This window comes from Pararge aegeria, chromosome 13 (assembly GCF_905163445.1).
Source record: "Pararge aegeria chromosome 13, ilParAegt1.1, whole genome shotgun sequence".
NCBI classification, from domain to species: Eukaryota; Metazoa; Arthropoda; class Insecta; order Lepidoptera; family Nymphalidae; genus Pararge; species Pararge aegeria.
In genome coordinates, this window is record NC_053192.1 from 15,449,696 (window position 1) to 15,464,782 (window position 15,087).

The 15,087-nt window shown below is 36.9% G+C and overlaps 1 protein-coding gene across 1 annotated transcript; it reads left to right on the plus strand.

The window, feature by feature from the left end:
* The first annotated feature begins 42 nt into the window (after nucleotides 1–42).
* On the plus strand, nucleotides 43–12,325 carry LOC120628996 (rac GTPase-activating protein 1-like). The gene is made up of 13 exons (XM_039897707.1): nucleotides 43–328; nucleotides 934–1,136; nucleotides 1,479–1,626; nucleotides 2,108–2,268; nucleotides 3,309–3,410; nucleotides 3,780–3,876; nucleotides 4,601–4,760; nucleotides 5,599–5,716; nucleotides 6,620–6,769; nucleotides 8,825–9,075; nucleotides 9,747–9,876; nucleotides 11,208–11,332; nucleotides 11,980–12,325. The coding sequence occupies exons 1-13, from the start codon at nucleotides 217–219 to the stop codon at nucleotides 12,011–12,013; spliced, it is 1,791 nt and encodes a 596-aa protein (XP_039753641.1). The 5' UTR covers nucleotides 43–216; the 3' UTR covers nucleotides 12,014–12,325.
* The last annotated feature ends 2,762 nt before the right edge of the window (nucleotides 12,326–15,087 follow it).

The window sequence follows — 15,087 nt, forward strand, 5'->3', positions numbered from 1 at the left end:
GGTTTGCAGTTTTGTGATTTGTCACTTTTGACAGAACTCAGTGAAATCACAGGTGGTCGTTATTTAAATTTTTTTCTGTTTGCATTAATTCGTTAGAAGATAAAGAAATTTGTTAGCCTATTTAATATCATAAATACGAGTGAAATGTGATTTTTTGATAAAGTATTTAAATACTTTCTCCTATATATAACGTCTGCAACAAAAACTTCGTTAAAAATGAGTACCGAAAATTCTGATTCCGGCGAAGGCCTAGTCCTGTCGATGGTGGCCCAGTTTGATGATATAAATCGTTTAAATAATGTTTTAAATGATGGAGCGTCGGAAGAATGTAAGTAAAACCTTGAGAAAATTCCAATTAATATTCAGATTCTTCCATATTTTTTGTTGGCGGTATTTGGATGTGACGCCAACTTTTTTGTTTACCTACCTTTTTCTTTACAACCTTTATGATGTATTATTCTGTAACATATTTAACGCCGATATCGGAGAAAAACCCAATCAAATTTATAGTGTTTATTTTAATTATATGCCTTACACAGTATGTGATCTGAAAGTTGTAAATTATTCATCAAGGTGACGTTTTAAAATTTTTAAAGGTTCATTCTCACACATCAGTCAGGTCACCATTAAATCATCATTAAGGTGACGCGTTTGACGTCAAAAAATATATTGTAACCATACAAATTATAATAATAATAATAATAATATCTTTATTTTATTGTCATCCCTGTTCGTTTTTTATGATACAAACTGACCTAGTTTTTTTGATTTTGACTTGACCACATAAACTGATGTGTGATGGTTTTGAACATATACTTTTATCTAATTAATTTTTGTTTTAGTCATAATGCAGCACCTTATCTTCGATTATCATTTATATTCTTCCTTGGACCTTAGGATATTGTAATAAGCATTAAATCTTATTTTCAATAGGCTTTCTAGCATTTCTCAAGCAGATGGACTGGGTTCGTACCCAGTGGGCAGCAGCGGAGGCAGAGAATGCTCGCCTCCAAGGAGAACTTGATGAGGCTTTAAAGACTCTATCTAAATGGGAGAACAAATTTGCCCATGTCCGCAAACTACTAGATGGAGAGAAACGGGAAAGGAATATTGTGTTGAAGAAATATAATGATCTAGTAAGTGTTTTACAGTTTTTAGCAGGACCTCGGCAATGTATTAGAAGAGTATAAATATGACTAAGCATTTAAAAAGTATAAGCAAAGTAACTGTTACTTTGATTTCTTAACTATCTATAAAATTTCTTTTATACATCCATCAATGGTACTAATTCTGTGAAAATCTCTATACAAAACTAGCCCCCGCTCTTATAGTAACATATAAAACATAAAAAATTTAGAGTAGACAGTGCTTTTGTGTATGTATCAAATGCACACCACTGCTTCTAGCAGACTGAGCTTACACCATGACTGACATGTTAAATGTCATTGAATACTTTAATTTTTTCTTTAATCTCACAGAGTAAGCTATTAGACATGGCCAGAGATTTACTGTTCAATGATAATCGTGCCAAGCTCAATAATGAAACCCTACAGAAGCTCGCCTTTCTAAATGGTACAGCACAACATGATGCAAAACTAACAGGAGTGCCAGAGCTGAATTCTACTGGTAAGAACCATTCAAATATCTCTGTGTGCTCACACTAACCTTTTGCTATGCACTATAAATATTTTGAAAAGTATATACTGTTTAGTAAACTATTTATTCTTTTTGTGTTCCTGGACTTGTCTCCATAATTGTTACTGGAACCATCCTTTGTACGTAGTGCTTAATGACACTACTATAATACTATATATCCTTAAGAAATTTAAAGAAAAAATTTGTACCTGAATACTATATATCCTTAATAAATTTAAAGAAAAAACTCCAGAGTGTACAGCCATTTGAATGGCAAACTACTTTTTTATTAGAGTAACATTAAAAAAAATTATTGCATTAATATTAATTGTTACTGTCCGTAATTAAAGAATAATGCTTTTTTACAGATTAAAGTATCGTTTAAAATTAAGTGTGACAAGAAATAAGTTGAAAAGTTACACTGGGAAACACTGAGTATATATAAAGATATGGTTTGTATGTTTATATTCAGGCACACTATTGTCAGAGATGTCGTATTCCCGTTCGGAAGATGACCTGGATATATCGTTGGCGTCGACGCGTCGCTCGTGGGTGCAGCGAGGCCAGTGGAACCCCAGAGAAAAACCACCTTCGAGCAAGAAAAGACGCTCTTCCACATCTTCCGCTACCAAGGTATTTTAATAACTTGTCAATTTACTCCCATTAAATTCATCTACAAAATTATAAATGCGAGTGTGTGTTTGGTTATTTATTTACTACCACTGCATGGTCCAACTGAAGTAATTTTGATGAAATTTGGTATATATGATGAAATTCTGGGGCAACACTTAATGTTGCAGTATTGATAGTCCCCCAGTAAGTGACGAGACTACATTAAGCGAGTTGCAGGGATATACTGGATACAAGCAACACATTACTGTGGAGTGTGACGATCCTTAGTACCTGAATATAGCAGTGGATATCCATTGTTGTTATGGTAATGAAGATAGGAAATTTAATCTTTTAAAAATAATTTTCAGAATTACGGATTTAGGCAAAATTCTGGTTACCTATGCCTATATCTAGAATACTCCTAACCCCTTCTCATTGTGGGAGGAGCCTCGTGCCCTGTAGTGGGCCGGTAATGAGTTGATAATGATGATGATATTCTAGATGATATCTATTTCTGGGCCATTTATTAAATAATTGGTTCAAAGTATAATATCTAGAGAATTAGAATATTTTGGTCATGTGATGCGGAACACCAAAAAGTATGAACTTCTGCAGCTTATCGTACAAGGTAAAGTGGCAGGCAGAAGAAGGCCTGGCCGAAGAAGAATATCATGGCTCAAAAACCTACGACAATGGTTTGGAAAGAGCACCAAATCATTATTTAGAGCAGCGGTGTCCAAGGTAGAGATAGTCTTAATGATTGCCAACCTTCGTAAGGAGACGGCACAGTAAGAGATAATATCTAGCTTTTACGCTAACTTTCAATGGCGGAGCATGCGATGCCTTACTCCCTGCCTTTATTTTACTATCCATAATCCATATCCATGCTATAAATCCTTCCTTGCAATGTCTACTTTGCTTAGTGAAAAATGTACATTATTGACTGACATCTCTATGACGTTCTTATATTTATGTATATTTATGTATAGTAGTAGTATTCTGTAGATTTATGTATAGATAGAATTAGGAATTATCGATTGATGGATTTCTTTGCATTACAGACAGTGGAACTTCAGGGTGGCAAGGTGCTGGCCACCGCCACAACCACGCTCACGCTAGAGCGTGCGCCCACCACGCACGATTTGAAACCACCCCAAAACTTTGTAAGTATCTCATAATTTTGTAAAATGTAACAATTTATAATGTAATATAACAAACTGTTCAATTGTATGGGATGCCACAGCAGTTGCTAAAACTCTCTATTAGATTGTATTACGAGCAACTACTGAGTTTCTTGCCGTCTCTTCTCGGCAGAATCTACTTTCCGAACCGGTGGTAGAGTCACTACAAACATACATACTTGACGTTTCAAAAGTGCTTATAAAGTAGGCCTACTTGAAATAAATGAACTTGAATTTATTAGTAGCACAGAGGATGATTACTGCCCTTACTCCTTTAAATTCTCTTAGTCGCCTCATACGACACCAACGGGTAGAGGAGGGGTGGTCACAACTGTACTGTGTGTGTTTCAGCAACCTATATCGGAGAGCAGCGACGAGGGGCCACCGGCGCGCAAGTCAGCTACGCGTGTATCGCCACGCACCGCGCCCTCAGCACCGCCCATGACTGGTACCTATGCACATACACACATAAACGCACACGCATACATGGGCATACTCTCAAAACACACACACACACGCACACAGAAAGACGCCCAGAAACATACACACACAAAAACGCACAGACTCATACACCCAAACACACACACAAACTCACTTGCGCGCGTTTTAGTCAGCATGCTATTCTCAAGTAACCGTTGGAGAACTCAGGGGTCAGGATGCCAAAGAGTTTTGCTAATAAATATTTTCTTTTTCTATATTTTTATCACTTTTATATATTAAGTATCCTTTGTTACACCTATCACAGATATGTATCCCATGAACCCCCCACTACTGGTTCGTACCCGCCATTCCCGGGTGTACGACGCCCATCACATATACATATCTCTTGCACCGCCCACCATTGTGATGTAGCTCTGCAACGTCCATCACTTTTACGAAATATCTGTTGGGTATGAATTGCTCTAACTTCAAAGCTAAATATGAATTTGACTGAGATGGTTTTAACAAAAAAAAACTCCCAATTAAGAACCCACAACAGGGTTCTACTTAGACCAGGACTCGTTTTGAACCCTAGCTTTAGTTTCACGATAACAAATGTAGTTATCATCATTTTTTAACGTGTGTCAATGTCATACTACTTTTCAAATTAGCCTCGAAAATTAGCCTACTTTACATGAATGTATTTGATAATTCGTGGTTTGTTGTATAAACTTTTTGCTCGTTTTGTCCAGAATCTGAAAGCGCCTCTGATACTCCGCGTATACCGCCTCAAAGGACCCCCTCGGTGGTTTCGGCCGCGTACGGGGGCTCGCCTAGGGTCAGACCTCGACAACACAACTTCGTCGCCAAGAACTTCTACAAGCGGGAAACATGCGGTCCATGTGGAAAGACGTGAGTTTTAAAAAGTTTAAATAGTTAGTAGCATTTAATTACTTAATTAATTTATTTATTTATGAATATCCTAAGTATACTTACAGCTAGCCAAAACGTATACTAAGTCAGTTACAGATGAACAAAATATTAGTTCATTTGTCTGTATATAATTTAGGAACTTAGCTAAAACTTATATTAAATATGTCAATTTGTTGGTGCTGAGCAATAATATTATTAAAAAACGAGAGCGCGCGAAATGTTGGAGCATTTTGAGCATAGTGCGTACGTAACGAATCGAGTGAAAATAGTGGTAATCTTTCCCTGCAAGTTCGTACCGTTTTACCAGGCATTCGCACAGCTAACGAGCATTTTCTAAGTGTGTTAATAAAACTGCCATAACATGTGAGCCCGATCTGGTTGCCCCACAAAGAGACGCTACAGTCGTAACCTGTCATATTAATATGACAGGTTACGACTGATTTAAACGTTAAACCTTATAGGAGTGTTTTTTTCTGACAGAGTTCGTCCGGGGAAGTACTATCAACATGTTTATTTCTACCGCAAAGCAGCATTGTTTCAATGCTGTGTTCCAATGCATCAATTTTTTTTTTTTTAGTAGTAGTAAGTTATGATGCAGGCAGAGATGGTAACAGGCTAACCTGTTAGGGATATGGCAGTTGTAATCTTAATTGGTTTCTACGCGACATCGTCATAAAATAATTTTGGTATGCAGTGCTTTTGTGCATGTATGAATGGCACGCTACTGGTGTTACTCTGCTTATAGGCAAACGGTGTTCCAAAGTAAGTACTTATTATCATGAAATTTAAAAAAAAACGTTTACTTGTTCATCCGCAGCATAAACTTCGCGAAAATTGGCGTAAAATGTGAGCACTGCCGCGCACAAGCACATCCCGAGTGCCGCGCTCTGCTCCCGCTACCGTGTGTGCCGCCCGGGAAACTGCACGCCACCAAGGTATTTCGCCACTGGGTGACATGTATATTTTTTTTTATCAGTATCTGACCTTAAGGCTATTTTGTTGGCCTTCAAAAAACATAGAAAAGTTTCCATCGATAAGCTCATCAAATACATTATGATGTCTTATTTTTAACCAACTTACAATTATGTAAGAGTAAATAAATAAATGACAATGTGAGATGGTGATAACAAAAAAAAACACACGGCTAAGTTTGTTGTGGGCTTCAAAAAAAATTATTTACTCTCACCATTAGGTGACGTTGATCTATTCATCTCCTCCCTTATGACTGGGTAATGTTATGTCCACCTTCACTCTCGCTGTATCAAAAAAAATATAGTATTCCTTTCAAAAATTTAGTAACACTGTAACGGTTGAAATCAACCTTTTCATCCTACTACATACCTATGGATGAAATTTATCTTTTCATTAATAATAATAATATCTTTATTGCCAGATTGTAAGTATACAATCAATTTGAATTGTGCAATTTACAATCAGCCACACAATGGCATGCAATGGTTTACATTAAATTCCACCACAGTAAAGAATATTTTTGTCAAATTTATTACATGTTATAGTCTAGGATTATAAACATAATCATAATATTTTCAATTTTAATGTTTTTTACTGGCTGCTAGAGTTAGAACTAACTTCTCAAATTAAATACATGTTTGCTAGACGGTTAGGAAGTACTGTTTTATTTTACTACCGTTTCTGTTCTACCTAATTTTAAGGTATTATATTTACAAATCCCATGGGAATCACTTGCTAGCATACTCGAAAACGACTGCCCTCTTAAAGTTATTCATTAGTGTACAATTAAAGTGTTCTCATGTTCATCGAATGTTTGCTCAAATGATTGCCCAAGTATTGGCTCCACAGGTGTGTTTATGTTACAGGAGGGTTGTATAGCGGACTTCGCGCCTACCACGCCGCCAATGGTGCCAGCTCTGTTGGTGCATTGCATCAACGAGGTGGAGAAACGTGGCCTGAATGAGAAAGGCATCTACCGTTTGTGCGCCGTCGACAAGGAAGTCAAACGACTCAAGGTATATATATACCTTGTTATATTATTATTATTATTGTTACTATATTCTCTATCATTTATTCTTTTTTTTTTTTTTTTTAAATTATTAACAATGCTTAAAAATAAAATAAAAAACACTTAAAAATTTATAAAAAAAAAAACTTCCACCCTCCGCTTGCGGGGCTTTTGAATGCCCAAGCAACCGGTCAGGGCTTCAGAGTGAGGAACCTCCTCACAATACGCCGTTTCAAGGATGCCTTGTGTATCCGACCCTTGATCCAACAACCAAGCGAAAGCTTCTTAAGATGTTGGTCGAAGCTTTTCGCGAGAAGACCATTGACTGAAACGACGATCGGAACAACAACGGTCGACTCGACTTTCCATATGGCGGTAATCTCGTGAGCAAGGTCCAAGTATTTAGATACTTTTTCGTTTTCAGCTTTTACCAGATCGATCGACTAGCACTATATCAGGTTTATTAATTGTAATATACCTGTCAGTGATAATCGTTCGATCCCAGTAGAGCAATGCACTGCTATTTTCAAGAACTGACGTCGGGTCGTACCTATAGTAAGGCATCTCAAAATCGATTAGGCCAAACCGAAGAGCAAGTTGTTGATGAACTATCCTGGCTACTTACTTGATAATGTCTGTTATTATTGTTTATTGTTATTCGACAGCCTATTGGCACAGTGGGCAGTGACCCTGCTTTCCGCGTCCTAGGTCGTGGGTTCGATTACCACAACTGGAGAAATGTTTGTGTGATGAACATGAATGTTATTCCGTGTCTGGCTGTTTTTCTGTATATTAAAAGTATTTATGTGTATTATATTCATAAAAATATTCATCAGCTATCTTAGTACCCATAACACAAGCTACGCTTACTTTGGGGCTAGATAGCGATGTGTGTATTGTCGTAGTACTAAGATGACTGATGAATATTTTTTATAAATAACTAGCTGTTGCCCGCGACTTCGTCTGCGTTTGATTTTGTTTTTAAAGTATTCAGTATCGTTAAGCCTTAAATGAGTATAGTAGTATATATATGTATAACATGTGACTGTCAATTAATTAAAGACAAAAAATTTGCAATAAAATAAAATTGCGACTATAATTAAAGATCTAAGCTATCCTATCTCTTAAGTTGGAGCAGACTGCTCACGGTGTGCCAATTTAATTTAAAATCGGTTAAGTAGTTTAGGAGTCCATCGCGGACAAACATCGTGACAGGAGATTTATATATATTAAGATATACATAAATACTTAGAATATACATATAAACACCCAGACACTGAAAAACATTCATTTGTATGTATACTATATATAACGTGTTAATGAAGATCGAAATAATACTTCAGAGGCTTTAGAGGTACATTATTTACTGTTTCTGACACTTATATATGAAACCGAAACGCTAATAGTTTTTGAGTAAGCCATTACCATTGTTTTCACTGAAAGTCTACTCATCGTCGATCATTGGCTTTGAATCAAATAATATTTTTATTATTTATATATAAGAAGCAGAAAAATCATGTATGTTGTATTGTATGGCAGCCACGATAAAGATTTATTGGATTCAGTTCTCAGGGTTCAGCACCAAACGGGATCCTATAACTTAGACGCTGCTGTCCGGATACTATATCACCAAATACTAGGACATTTTTATTTTTTACTGTATTATGAAAGTTTAGCTTAATTTGCTCAAGCGCTGGTCTAGTACCAATAAATAAAAAACAAAAGTATTCTATTCAAAAATTCAAAATTCATTTATTTCAAGTAGGCCTAATGTCCGCACTTTTGAAACTTCAAGTCTGTCTGTGTGTAGTGACGCTATCACCGGTTCGGAATGCTGATTCTACCGAGAAGAAGCCTGCAAGAAACTCAGCAGTTGCTCTTTTCCAACATTGTTTTACATTTAACAATCTTTGTTGTAAATGAGAGCGGAGCGGCTTGTTCCCAGGAAACCTTGTCATTTAACAGTCATCTTAGTGCCCATAACAAAAGCTACGCTTACTTCTACGTGGGCGATTTGTGCATTGTCGTAGAATATATATTAATTTATATATTTATTGATCAGGAACGGTTCCTGCGAGGCTGCGGCTCCCCGCAGCTGTCGACCGAGGACATCCACGTGATCTGCGGGTGCATTAAGGACTTCCTGCGCTCGTTGCGCGAGCCGCTTGTCACGCACGCGCTGTGGGGCGACTTCATGCACGCGGCCACTCTGGCCGAGCCCACCGACGCGACCGCCGCTGTGGTGCAGGCGCTCAGTGAACTACCGCAGCCCAACCGGGACACGCTGGCCTTCCTACTGCTTCACCTACAGAAGTACGCCTTTATCATCATCATATCAACCTACTCCAGGGCACGGGTCTCCCTCCACACTGAGAAGGGGTTAGGGCCGGAGTCCACCACGCTGCCCCAGTGCGGATTGGTGGACTCCACACACGTTTGAGAACATTATGTAGAACTCTCAGGCATGCAGGTTCCCTGACGATGTTTTTCTTCACCGTTGAAGCGAGTGATATTTTTGATTACTTAAAACGCACATATCTTGGAAAAGTTAGAGGTGCGTGCTGGGATTCGAACTTGGCCCCCCGAAAGTGAAGTCGAGATACTACCCACTGGGCTATTAACGCTTCCACCCTAAGTACTCCTTAATTAGTAGTAAAAGTTTCGACGACCTCCCTGGCGTAACGGTGAGCGCCGTGAATATAAGTAGGAGGTCCCGGGTTCGATTCCCGACAGGGTCAATTTGGGAATTATATTGAATTTGCTCTGGTCTGGTGGGTGGCTTTGGCCGCGGCTAGTTACCACACTACCGACAAAGACGTGCCGCTAAGCGATTTAGTTGTTTCTTGTTGATCAATTACACCGAGGGTTTTCTTTTAGTGATTATTTAGAAACTTTTCTGTATCTTTTACTGGTTCATTTAGTGCGACGAAGTTTTCTAAATAAATTAATTAAAATGCTAGTTATTATGTTTTTTTTTTTCGCAGGGTAGCAGAAAGTCCCGACTGCGAGATGGGCATAGACAACTTGGCAAAGATATTCGGACCCACTGTGGTTGGGTTCGGTATGGCCAAGCAGGCAGCTGAAATGTACACCGCCACAGCCAAGATGTTTAATGTGAGTTATCAATAGGGCCACTTTTTTTGGAAAGGACAGCAGAGGCGATAGTGAGTGAGCGAAATCTTAGTAAGGAGACACGAGAAATGTTGATACGCGTCGCATTGTAGCTGCGTACGAGGATCAGAGCACTCGAATTTAGAAAACAAACATTTGTAACAGTCAGCGACTTCATTGTTTAAACTATATTGCCTATGACGCTTTAAAACAATGAGTTTGATGTTACATAGTAACTAAAGTCAAGGAAAACTTTTGATTAGTAGCTTTGAAATGGCATAGTAATGCCCATATTAACTAATCCTAGGCAATACCTAAATCCGAACCGGTGGTAGAGTCACTACAAACAGACATACTTGACGTTTCAAAAGTGCTTATACAAGGGCTACTTGAAATAAATGAATTTTGAATTAGAATTTTAAATAATAGCTTAATGATTTAGACAATGGCTTTAAAGAAAGGAAAAAAGGTTTTAAAATATTTAAAGACCTTATAATATTGATAATTCCTACAAGTGTAGATATAATAAAAAATATTTTAAGACCGTTTTACTAATAAGACGGTTGATGTATACCCGTAAAACTACTTACATTAGGAGTCACTTATTTAGACAGTGCCTTGTTCGTCTTAGGGAAAACGGGCGTACATACTGACAAGATATTAAGAAAGATTAAAAATAAATTTCCGCATTATAAGAATTTCCGCAAGTTAAGAAGTGCAAATAATATACTAAACCACCCAGTGCGAAATAATATAATAAACTCCCTAAAGAAAGTAAAAGTTTCTACAATTTTAAAAAACTATTGAAGGCCCACCCACTAAATGAAAAATAATAGCGATATCTCCTATCTACAAACTGAGGCACATCTTGTCACTCTACGTCTATGTAATATCCACTACATGACGTAGGTATGCCTAGCGATAGTGGGGTTTTGTTACAATGGTGCCATGCTACCCTCATATTTTTGGGTACTTTGTATGAATTGTTTTTTTTTTTTTTTTTTATTGGTCAACTTAACAATTTACGACAACAATCACTCACCTCATCTCAAGCCAAACAGAGTTTTTGTGACAAGGTATAGATTGATGATATTCATTTAAGAAACAATTTTTTTTTTTTATTATTTAATTATTTTGGCATATTGAATTAAGTCTTTTCTTTTGCGTAGCACGCTCTGATTTGCAATGAAAACAATAAATTTGTTAAACGGCAAGATTCTTAAATCACTCCCCCTCACATCCCCTTCTGGAATTCGAACCCGGAACCTCCATACCATAGCGCTCACCACTGCGCCAGAGAGGTACACAGGTCCTTTACGCAATATTGTTTCCAGGTGATGCAGTTACTACTGCGCCTACAGAGCGACTACTGGTCGCAATGGGCGTGTCCCCCGGACCCCGCGTCCCCCGCTACCGCGTCCCGCCCCCGAGGATTCTTCTTCTCGCCCGTTGATACCCCGTAAGTAGTAATACATTGCAAACTCCAACTCCACTTCAACTGATTATTCATTATCCTTATTCCATTGGCGCAGTGGGCAGCGACCATGCTTTCTGAGTCCAGGGCCGTGGGTTCGATTCCCACAGTTGGAAAATGTTTGTGTGATGTGCGTGAATGCTTTTCAGTGTATGCGTGTCTATATGTATATTACAAGTATTTATGTATCCTTATAAGTCATCTTAGTACACGAACTACGCTTACTTCGGGGCTAGATGGCGATGTGTGTATCTATTATTATTTGATTATTACTAGATGGCGATGTATTTATTTTATTTGTTATTTATTATTTAAGGTCAGATAGAGGGCAAGCGTGTAGGTATAGTCGAAGGTGAAATACCTGGCTCGAATTGGTTTAGTTTTAACAGTCACGTACAGTACAAAACGATAAACCAGAAATTATGGCAAATCATTTCATTATTTTACTTTTAGAGTTCCTTAAAAATCCGTAGGTACTTGAGCCTAACGGAAATTCCAAAATAATTTCATATCCATAAACGTATATATATAAATTTTAATAATAAATAAATAAAAAATAATAAAAATATTCATCTATTCTTACTAATATTAGTTGGCAGATCTTATTAATTTGTATATTATTATTTTTACAGGATCGCAAGAAAGAAACGCAACTATTTCCAATGATATACATGAAAACTTTACATGCAGAGTCAAGAAGAAGAAATATAAGTTTGTTCATAAGAGAACCATTATGTTAACCAAAACCAACATTAGCGTGCTTTTATTTATAAAATATGCATTGAATTATATCAATTTACTTGGTACCTTTAGTTTGTTTAAAGTGAAGGCGGAAGGTACGCGTCCAACAGCGGCGTTCAACTTCGCTTCACAAAATCAAACTCTATAATGAGAAAGCGAATAGCCCAGTGGGGAGGCGTTGATAGCCCAGTGTATGGGACTTCGACTTCACTGTCGGAGGGCCGAGTTCGAATGCATGCACCTTTAACTTTTCTAAGATACGTGCGTTTTAAGCAAATAAAATATCACTTGCTTCAACGGTGAAGTAAACATCGTGAGGAAACCCGCATGCCTGAGAGTTCTACATAATGTTCTCAAATTTGTGTGGAGTCCACTAATCCGCACTGGGCCAGCGTGTTGGACTACGGCCTTAACCCCTTCTCATTGTGGGGGGAGACCCGTGCCCTGTAGTCGTCAAATGTCTGCATGAAGAAGATAAATCTATCTCGGTATTAATTATTGCTGACTAAAGTAACTTAAGTTAATAAATTTATTTTGTACTTTATAATAAAATAAGATTTAAGAAATATTATACTTTTCTTTATAAATATTATACTTTAACCGTAATATAGATTAACTTTTTGTGTACTTAATATCCTCTTTTCTTTTATTATAATTTATGTTAATAATTAAGTCGCATCTAGACTGACAACGACGATAATTAATGCTAGAATGCTAATTGCTAATTTCCCTTAATAACAGCTAACTATTATCTGACTGCCTTATTATGCGAGCCTTGTAAACGAGATCACGAAACGTAAATTCATACAGTTCATTCGTGATTTGAAAGAGGCGATAAATTTACTTTTAGAATTTTTGAACTTTATTTATATTTTTTACAATTTTACCATTCATATCATTAGCATTTAACATGCTAATAATTAATTTGAATTATTAGCATGCTTAATGCTAATAATTTATTTGATATATTAGCATGCTAAATGCTAATAATTAATATGAATGATAGTCAATCCATCACCGATTTTATAGCCAGTCAGTCCGGATGCTACATTATCACTAACGTAGTTTAACTTCATACAATAGCTAGTAAATCAAAGGCATTTGCGGCATAAATTTGCAAGGTATATTATAGTAAAGATCGTAGCATGGTGTTAAAAAGTCTGTTATCTCCTCAAGATTTGGTCTATTTTATTGCGTATGATGGCCCAAATAGACAGACTGTTTAGATTTGACTAACTAATAAATGCTTCTTATAGCTCCCTTGTATGGAGTACTACGTTAGGGTAGAATTTAAGTTTTTATTATTCGTGTTTAGTATTATTATAAACAAATTTCCGTTATAGTGACGTCAAGCCACCGCCTAAGTTATAATATTTAGAAGTCATAGTTTTTTTTTGTATTATATAATATCTTCGCATCATATTATCTCTCCTTCCCTATTAACATTATTAATGCCTGATGTGTGCGTCGGTATGTTTGACGCCAATTGTGCCGCTGCGTGAAACAGATTGACGTGTTTTTTTTGCATAGAGATATTTTATGGACACGGTCCCTATAAGATATGTCTAATAACTATTTCTGTTGTATCCTTTTTATGCCAGTAGTAGTAAGATACATAGGAAATGTTGTGCCGAAGATCTTACTAATACAATAATAATAATACGAAATTTCGTATATTGCTTTTCGCATTTATAACATTTGTTGGAGTATTACTCAAATAGTACATGTAGGCGTTTATCCGCGACTTTATATAAATTAAACATGATTTTGTATTTGATATGAGATTTTACGAAATTATCAAGTATATTCATAGAATGTACTTATGATTTCAATAAATTGTTGTACGCAAGAAATGGTTGGATGCATGTCTAATTTATTCACAATAAACAAATACTTTGCTCATGCCCGACAGTCAGTGACCGACTTTTCGCCAAAAATTAAACAATTTAACTGTTTGCAATATGGAAACAAACGCGTTCTATAAAAATTCTATCAATAAAATCGGTGCAACTCGATCTACCCGCTTTTCGGTGCAACATGGTACGTTTGGTATTAAAGCCGACTCTGTTTTACACAAATATCTAAACTAAAGTATATTGTCGGGTCTTAAATTGTGCTTTAGTTTTTTAAGGCAATCATTGTGAAAATGACAGCACTAGTTTTAGACCAGTCAGATTTGTGTACAATAGAATAGGCCCCCTGCTAATCACTGATAGCTGTCAGCCGCGTCTGCGTAGAGGAATTTGTGCTAGGTAAAAAAGTTGTGTCGGACATGTTTATTTATTTATATTCTTATTCTAACACTTATTATGACACTTAAACTGATTGCAATAGTGTAGCTTTTTTAAAAATAATCTTAATATCCTTACACTCTATCCTATGCTATTTAATTATCCATTCCAGCAGGGCTAGCAAAGATGGGAGATAAAATTTATATCCCCCGATTATATCCCCTGGCAGGGGATCTAATTAACGTGTCCATCTGCTTAAGTACTCAAACATGGAATAGGAGAGGTTTATCGCCGTTTATTATCACACATATATTATTTGGATATTATTTCCACTTGTGCGCCAATCGGATAATTGATAAAGCTGCGGGAGAAGATACATTTTTATCCTTTCCCGGGGAGATAATTGTCTCCTGCCCATGCTAGCCGTGCAGTAAGAAATAACACACAATGCGATTCTTGTGATTCACTCAGAGCGCAACAATAAAAATCACATTGATATTGCATTGAGGATGCGGAGTGCGCGAGTCATAGGTGCCTCTTTTAATTATAATCTCTTTTAATGTTCTCTGGTTGTTCTTAAAGTCGGCTTTATTAGCGAATTATCGAACCTACAAAGTCTGATGTAGGCGGCGCCTCTAATTTTTTTTTGTATCGGTATAATAGCCCCGGCACTTTAAACTATTTCGGTGCTTCCTTGCCTCGTTTCTATCTCCGAGCCGACCTGTTTAAAAGGACAATCCCTGTGTTAAAAGGACAAGTGATTCCTGA

Bases quoted from the DNA above. Each gene is read 5' to 3' on its own strand.
- LOC120628996 (XM_039897707.1), top strand. From the start codon at position 217: ATGAGTACCGAAAATTCTGATTCCGGCGAAGGCCTAGTCCTGTCGATG. The intron at 329-933 runs GTAAGTAAAACC...TATTTTCAATAG, and splicing joins TGATGGAGCGTCGGAAGAAT to GCTTTCTAGCATTTCTCAAG. The intron at 6,770-8,824 runs GTATATATATAC...TTTATTGATCAG, and splicing joins AGGAAGTCAAACGACTCAAG to GAACGGTTCCTGCGAGGCTG.